Here is a 7,897-nt window from a genome sequence, read left to right as displayed (position 1 = left end):
TGTTATATCTGTCATCTGCTCTCCAACCAATAGGTGGCAGGTTCAAATCGTGCAGTGGGTACAGATGTTTGTGGGAGATGAATATCACGCACTATGAAACTGCTGCCTTGCTTATTGAAGGACTAAAGCAGCTTGATAAAATTCCATGTTTGGTCTATAGAGAAGGGTTGCTGTACTATGTGAATAAAAAAAACTTAAATTCACCCATGGTAAGAATGTACTATATGTTTGCAAAAAATCAATAGATCCAACAACTCACTGTGGGAGGATATATATCCTTATTCTTCCACCATCTATCTCCTATCAATATTATTTTTTCTGTTTGTAAACTGCATGTGTTCTATGGCTGATTTGCCTGTATACAAGATGAAAATTGTTTCTGAGAGAACAAAAAAAAAACCCTGCTATTTTCCTTATGAGAATGGGCCAACTTATCTTCAATTGCAAATATCCATATGAAGATTACCCTCACCCAGATAAGAAGCAAACTCAGGTCTTTTTGAATTACAGGTAAAAATTTCCATCATTCTTTCAAATGCACCATGCAGGCACTTTGTGTACTGCTTGGAAAAAAAGTCAACAAACAATGTGAGGAACAGCCAAGTCATCCACCTTAATAAGATGTAAGCCTTCCTCTTTCACTGCAATGTCTGCAGCAATCCTACAGGGCATACTTTCCACAAGCGTACAATAGTGATCAATGGAAATTTTGGGCCATTCTTCCTGGGTATGTAATTAGGTCCTGGACTGTTATGGAATGGACATCCCTGGACCTCACCCGATTCTGCAGTTCATCCCACAGATGTTCAATAGGGGTTGATGGAGGCCAGTCAAATGTGGTTCATGTCCACAAGTCACGTAGTTATAGCAGCAGCAGCATGACATGATGCATTGTCTTCCTGAAAGAGAAGATGGAGAGTTCAATAGAAATGCAATGAAGTATGAAGCATTGCGTTGTCCAGAATGTTCAGATACCACGAGTTCAATGTTCATGGCAGATTTGTGATCTATCCAGAACTCTGCATTCAATGTTTTGGCTGATGAATGGCCATTTTTACACATCCTTCATGGCAACCTATGGTTACAATCAGCGAGTGTGGTGGGTCATCCACTGTGGGTAGCACTTGCAGATGACTCCCTGTGCTTCTGTTTCAGTATGGTATCTGATTGCTGACATTGGGAGGCACAATTTGTCAGCAATTTGCAGAACAGATGTCTGCAACATGGTATCCTATCACACCTCTTTTGAACTCCATCTGTTCCCTTCTCACAGCCCTTTCACCTGGACACAGTTCCACCGACTTGGGAACATTCCTCCAATTTATATTATATTAGCTACAAACATGTGATTTCTTACATAGCTCAATGCATTTTGCCCACTAACCTTCTTTCCAAGCAATGTATATGGGAGAAAGGAACTGTAGAATTGTGTTCTATTCAAAATAAATTCCGATTTAATATTTTGATAGCAATATTCCTTTTTTTTTTGATAGCAACTGTTTTAATTCTATTAATGATGTTTATTATTACAGGCACTTATTTTTTTCCATTAAGCAATAAAATAAATGTTAATATCACCATTTAAGTATCACCAATGTTGCCTATATTTTGTTTCAAGAAATTAAATCTGATTTTTATAAGTATTTTACCTTGGGTATAATAAATGTTAAGAATACCAAGCTAAACCTGGTTTTGCTCCATTTCCCAAGTAAGCAAACAGATAAACAAGTCAAGTTTGTGCCTGCACGTATTGGAAGTCTAGCTGACCCTCAAAGTAGTGCAAGTCAAGGCAACTCATGGTAAAAGTAGAATAAGCTCTGATCACTATTCTTAATATTTACCCTTAATGCACAGCCCATCCCTTGAGGAGATGTATGATGCTATGTATTAAAGGCAAGGGGCCACTGCCCAGACCAGTTTCAACCTTTACTGAGGTCTCATCAGTGGGAGCCAGGCTAAAAATACCAAGATTTTATGGTAACTTGTTCTGGTAAAATACTTATAAGCTCTGTATTACTAAAATCTTGGTATTTCTAGCACACCGATGAGACCTCAATAAAGGTCGAAACCGGTCTGGGTAGTGGCCCCTTGCCTTTAATACATAGCATCATACATCTCCTCAAGGAGATGGGCTGTGCATTAAGGGTAAATATTAAGAAGAGTGATCAGAAGTTATTCTACTTTTACCATGAGTTGCCTTGACTTGCACTACTTTGAGGATCAGCTAGACTTCAATACATGCAGGCACAAACTTGTTTGTCTGTTTGCTTACTTGGGAAATGGTGTAAAAACTAGGTTTAAAATAGCTTGGTATTCTTAACATATACATATATATATAGGGAGAGAGAGAATCAGCTTCATTCATCTAAAATAATATTTTAAATCACTTTTTATTTAAGCATAGAAATGGCATTACAACTAAAATATTTATAACAGCTAAACAGCTAATAATATTGCATTTTGATACATATTTAAAACATACACAAAGATAATGAAAGTCCTGTTTAACATTATATACCTATAAAATGCACGATGAAAGAAAGCCGAAATAAAAGTTACTTCTGCTAAGCAGTGAAAATTTGAAATATTTAATACACCAAACTGATGTAAATTCATTTACAATAGACTGCTAGGTGAAGATATACATCTCAATGACAAGATAAACTATTGTCACAACTACTCCAGTATTATAGTAATATTATGTTATAGGTAAATATCTACATCAACATGAATGTGTGAAAATATCAAGTAAATAACAAAGAAATAAATGTAGAAGAAAGCCAACATCAAACGTTAACAGACAGACATTTGTTCCCATTTTTACATGATGAATTTCAGTTTAATAAGTAAACACTGATCACCTAAGATTTTTTATTAGTATGATCTGTTTGAAGACTAAAATGGTATGTGAGCAAAAAAGGGTGTGTGTACACACACACACACACACACACAGTACAATTAATATCTTAACTATAAAGAAGTAATTCACTTTGACTTCACTCAGGAAATTCAGTTAAACTGAAAAAAATATTATTTTAATTTAACCTAAGTTTTGGTACAAAGAAAATTTATATTGAAAAAATGGTGTGTGTATGGGGGGGGGGGGTACATATACACAAACATTTTTCTCTCTCCCTAAAATGCTGCCAGCATCAAAAATCTTGGTTTTAACCTCAAAGTGTCACACTTAATACACAGGGTGGGGGTAAGCAGCTTACACAAATTCCTGTTATAGATTAACTGTTCATGTGTACTGACAATGATATAGAAAATATATTACATTATCAAAGACATTTTTGTTATTCCAATCATTACAAAGGAAACACACACGTATATGTGTGTATGGATATATATATATATATATATATATATATATATACACACACACATACATACATATACATATACACACATACATACATATACACACACACACATATACATATACACACACACACATATACATATATATATTTTGAAATTAATACTGACTGCAAACTAAATTTCATTAAGCAGGTTAAAGATATTACCATTTTCATGAAACACAGACCGTTTCTTTATCCTCATTATTTCTAAAATATATTTTTTAATAAGTACAGTAGGGAATAAAAAGATATTCCTATATGACTTTAGGCTTCATGAAATGTGAAAAATGGCTCAATTTTGATATTATACTTGACAAGAAATTATATTTTTGTTTTAATTCCTTTTGCATAAAGTATCTTCACAACTAGTTTACTTATATATAGACTGTTGATTTCCCTTCAATTGCCTTAATAACCCAAATGTAAAGCACACTTCCTTTCAGATGTGTATATCACTATGCATTAGGGGAGGGGGATCATAACCCAGACAGGTTCTGACCTTTATTGAAGTCTCTTCATGGAAGCCAGACCAAGGAAATACCTAGGTTAAATCAATGTAACCAAGTATAAACAAACTGCTTTCACTTGAGAAAGAATTAAAACAAGAACATAAATTCTTGTCAAGTATAATACACTTTATAACCAAGTGAAAAAAAGAAAAAAATTTCCGCATGGCTCAAGTTTATGGTCAGATTATATATTATAATGGGACTGTTTCTTTAAGTATTCAAAAAAAAAAAAAAAAAAATTTCTAATGTGTGGCATGATGGATTAAGAAATTTCTGGTTCACGTGATGTCAGTTACAAAGATTTGGAGCATCATTAAAAAAAAATCACAGTACAGAAATCATCACTTGATGATGAAAGAGGCATTCTTAATCAAATTTACTTCTGGGTGTATATATTCCATAGAGCCAATCCTGTTAACATGGCAAACTTTGCTAGGCAGAACCTCTACTTGCCTGTTTCAGGGAAACTAAGAGTTTCCTGCAATAATTTCTAGTATATAATTCTGTTCTTTCATAACAATGCAAATCTTTGAATTTATTTAAATACAAAATTAAAACAATTAAGCATTAAATTACTTGTCTTAAATGCTAATGAAAATCATAGCTCTTATGAATGTCATTTACTAATTACATGCTTCTCTCTAATGTTACTAAATAAAGATTTTGCAGTAATCTCAAATAAATGCATTAAATTTTAATACTCTGCTTTATCTTGTGTACTTTAAAACATAGGAGCAAAAATTAGTGACTTGAAAGCACATTCCAATAAATGTTTAAATAATTTGCGTTCCAAGTTAAATTCATAATTTAACTTGGAATGGAAATTCCAACAAACATTAAATTACAAGAAAACTATTACACAACTGAAAAAGAATATGTAAAAAAAAGGACCATAAAAATCATTATGGAACTAAATTAACATTTCAAGACTATTTTCCGTAAGAAAACAAAAAACATGGCTAATCGCATTCAAAAAAGAATGATACTTTTAATTCAGAATTTATAATAAACAAATTTATATGCCAGAGAAAAACATTTATTTTTGATCTTTTATAAGAAGGTCGATATTAGTAAAACTCGTCATACGACAATTATTTAAGATTCACAATTTATGTCATCACTAATAACCCAGTCATTAATATCTGAAAATATTGCTATAATTTCTTACAGAAATTAGTTTAAAACTAGAATTCACCCCACATTCTTATTACTAATCCTGAACATTTATATCTAAATCTCAAGAAGTTACTTTCATAATATATAAAATAGCAGTAGCTGCGTATTACACTATTAAATTTGTCAATCTTTTAATTCCACGACCTCCATCTCATTCTGATAAATGGGATCTGCACATACAATTTTTACCATTACCAACAAACGGAAATGTGATACTGAAATGTAACAATCTAACCTACAGCCATAAACAAGTATTATACTGTTCATTGATATTTTATGGTGTTAATATTCCTCACGAGTTCTTCCTCTTGTTTCACTTACATAAACAAAGACTTATATAAGTGAAAGAGTAAAATTACATCATTGACCACTAACAAGGATATCTCCACCCCCCCCCCCTCACAAAAAAAAATCGTTACTACTGTTTGGTCCCAAACAGAATGGACCATGCGAAATGCAGACTGCCCATGAAATATTCAATATATTCAATATTTGCATTCTGAACTTATATATATATATATATATATATATATATATATATATATTTAATGGTGATTCTGTCTTCGACGCAAAGCCCTTTGCTTATCAAATCTTAATTCCATTTCTTCTAAAACTTTAGGAGTATAGCGAACAACAAGTTTCACAGTACCTTGGGCAGCTTTTAGCAATTCAACGGCTTTCTCGTGATTTTCTCCTTCAACACTTACTCCATTCACTGAAAGCAATTGATCACCCCTTTTCAGACCTCCATGCCTGTCTGCTACTCCGCCAGGGATGATACGAGAAATATAAATTGGCGAATTCTGTTCACGCCCACCCATCACATTGAAGCCAAGTCCCTCATCAGTTTTTGGAAGCTCAACAACACGAGGATGTGCGTGCCCTTCGCTGGCTGCAAAAGCTGCAACAGTAGCCTTTGCAGTGGCACTTGCCCGAATATCAGGACTTCCAGAAATGTCAACCGTTTCATAAACATGTTCATAAACCTCCCTCACAGCATTACAAAAATCACTCTGAAGAACCTTCTGTAACGCAGCCAATTTTTGGTTAGGAACTTCCCCACTTTTCTGTAAGTTTTCCAATAACTCTATAGCACGTTTTACATCCTTCTCTAAGGTTAGTGGCTCAGCAACGGAAGCCATGCTTGCACGTTTCTTCTCTCAGAGCAGAAATATATGACTCGCAAACCCTAAAAAGTTTCGGAAACACCAAACAAAACGCAGGTGGGGGGGGGGGGAGACTTGAAGAAAGAAAACAGCACGATACACATATAAACCAAACCTTTATGGCGGAGAGTGATAACATCGCCCTCTTACGATTGAAATTAGAACATACCTAATATACTACTTGAAATCACGTCATATGATATTTAAAAAAAAAAAGAACACACTCCCTCTTTCAAAATTATTTTTCATTCAAACTATAGCAAATAAAAATTTGGGGAGTTATACTTCATGCAGGTGTTTCCACACTCTGCAGAGTTCTCTTTGCTACCTATTATACTCAAGGGTACATGGCGTAATAACATCTGGGATCATTGTTCCTTATTAATGAGAGGGAATGGAGGGTTTTCAACAGCTTGTAATCTAAATAGATTTCCTCTCTAAAAGTAAATAAATAAATAAATCTAATTTCCAGTTATTTTCTGAGCTTGACATGTTATACAAATGAACAGAACCGTTTTAATCTGTGTGTGTGTGTGTGTGTGTGTTTTGGGTAGTGGTAACAAATGTACTCCAAATGGCAGACATTGAATTTCAATGGGTACTGAAATATTTTTATTCGGAATTTTTCGTGTAGCTCTTAATATTAGATAAATAGAAAGTAACAAGGCTTTTATCATGATCAAGATCTCCATATATTCCAGCTAAAAAGCTAAAAATCAAGTTTTGCTAATTTAAAACATTATAGAAACAGTATTAGAAAGATTTTGATGGTATTGAAGGAAAATTCTGGAAACGAATTCAAGCTCAGAAAAAAAAAGTAGAAGAAGAAAAGGAAAGAATAAAACTAAAACACATTAGATTGGATTAATGAAAATATTATTTTAAAAATCTTTAAAAAATTTTCAAAATTTTCAACAAAAAAAACATAGAAATTAATAAGGATAATATTCCAAAGATAATCAAGTTTATGAAAAGGACAGCACAACTTTTGAAATAACAAGAAAAAAAAGATGTTGAAAAAACACTTAACGATCTTAAAAATAGAGAAAAGCCGGAATCGATTATTTATTTATTTATTCGTGTGAGAATAAAAATGGAACTTCGAGTTCCATTTTTGGAAAATCGAGTTTGGAAAATCAATGGAAAATCGAGTTTCATAAACAGGAATATAAAGAGATCTAAGTAATAATCGGAAATTTGAGAACGGTTAATGTAGCAGATGAATATTACTAAATAAGCCAGAGGAGATCGAAGGCATAGGATTCTAAATTAGCCATTATCTGATATGCAGTGTCAGATAATCTCACAAAGGCACAGGTGCCACCCTTTTAGCCAATAAACTAGTGAACTATATTATTGGGATATTGGAGACTGGGAGTAGTAGATATATGCTATTTGGATTTCCTTCAAGAGTAGGAGATCTAGTCTGGATGAGTGTAAGTGATGGTGAATGTCATTAGACTTGATGTTAATGCTACGTTTTAGTGACGTGGATGTGAAAATGAGTTTTTAATTAGAAGATTCTGGAATGGTTTACGTGTCGTGATTGGTTGCAACGTATTTTTTATTGGAATTAGTTTATGAGGGAGATTTTTTTTTCTCACAGTGTCACTGGCATTATTTGTAAGGATCATCATTAGTTTGTTCGTGGTTAGATTGAAGGATAGATCTTCCGTACGTC

General features: G+C 33.3%; 1 protein-coding gene across 1 annotated transcript; it reads right to left on the bottom strand.

The window, feature by feature from the left end:
• Positions 1–2,366: 2,366 nt before the first annotated feature.
• Positions 2,367–6,321, bottom strand: veli (L27 and PDZ_signaling domain-containing protein veli). Its single transcript, XM_090406740.1, has one exon. The coding sequence runs from the start codon at positions 6,190–6,192 to the stop codon at positions 5,596–5,598; it is 597 nt and encodes a 198-aa protein (XP_090262866.1). The 5' UTR covers positions 6,193–6,321; the 3' UTR covers positions 2,367–5,595.
• Between the last annotated feature and the right edge of the window lie 1,576 nt (positions 6,322–7,897).

The sequence above is a fragment of the Typopeltis vanoorti genome, chromosome 17 (genome assembly GCF_054136105.1).
Source record: "Typopeltis vanoorti isolate ZY-2024b chromosome 17, IOZ_Tvanoo_1.0, whole genome shotgun sequence".
NCBI lineage: Eukaryota > Metazoa > Arthropoda > Arachnida > Uropygi > Thelyphonidae > Typopeltis > Typopeltis vanoorti.
This window is presented reverse-complemented; position numbering and strand designations above follow the sequence as displayed.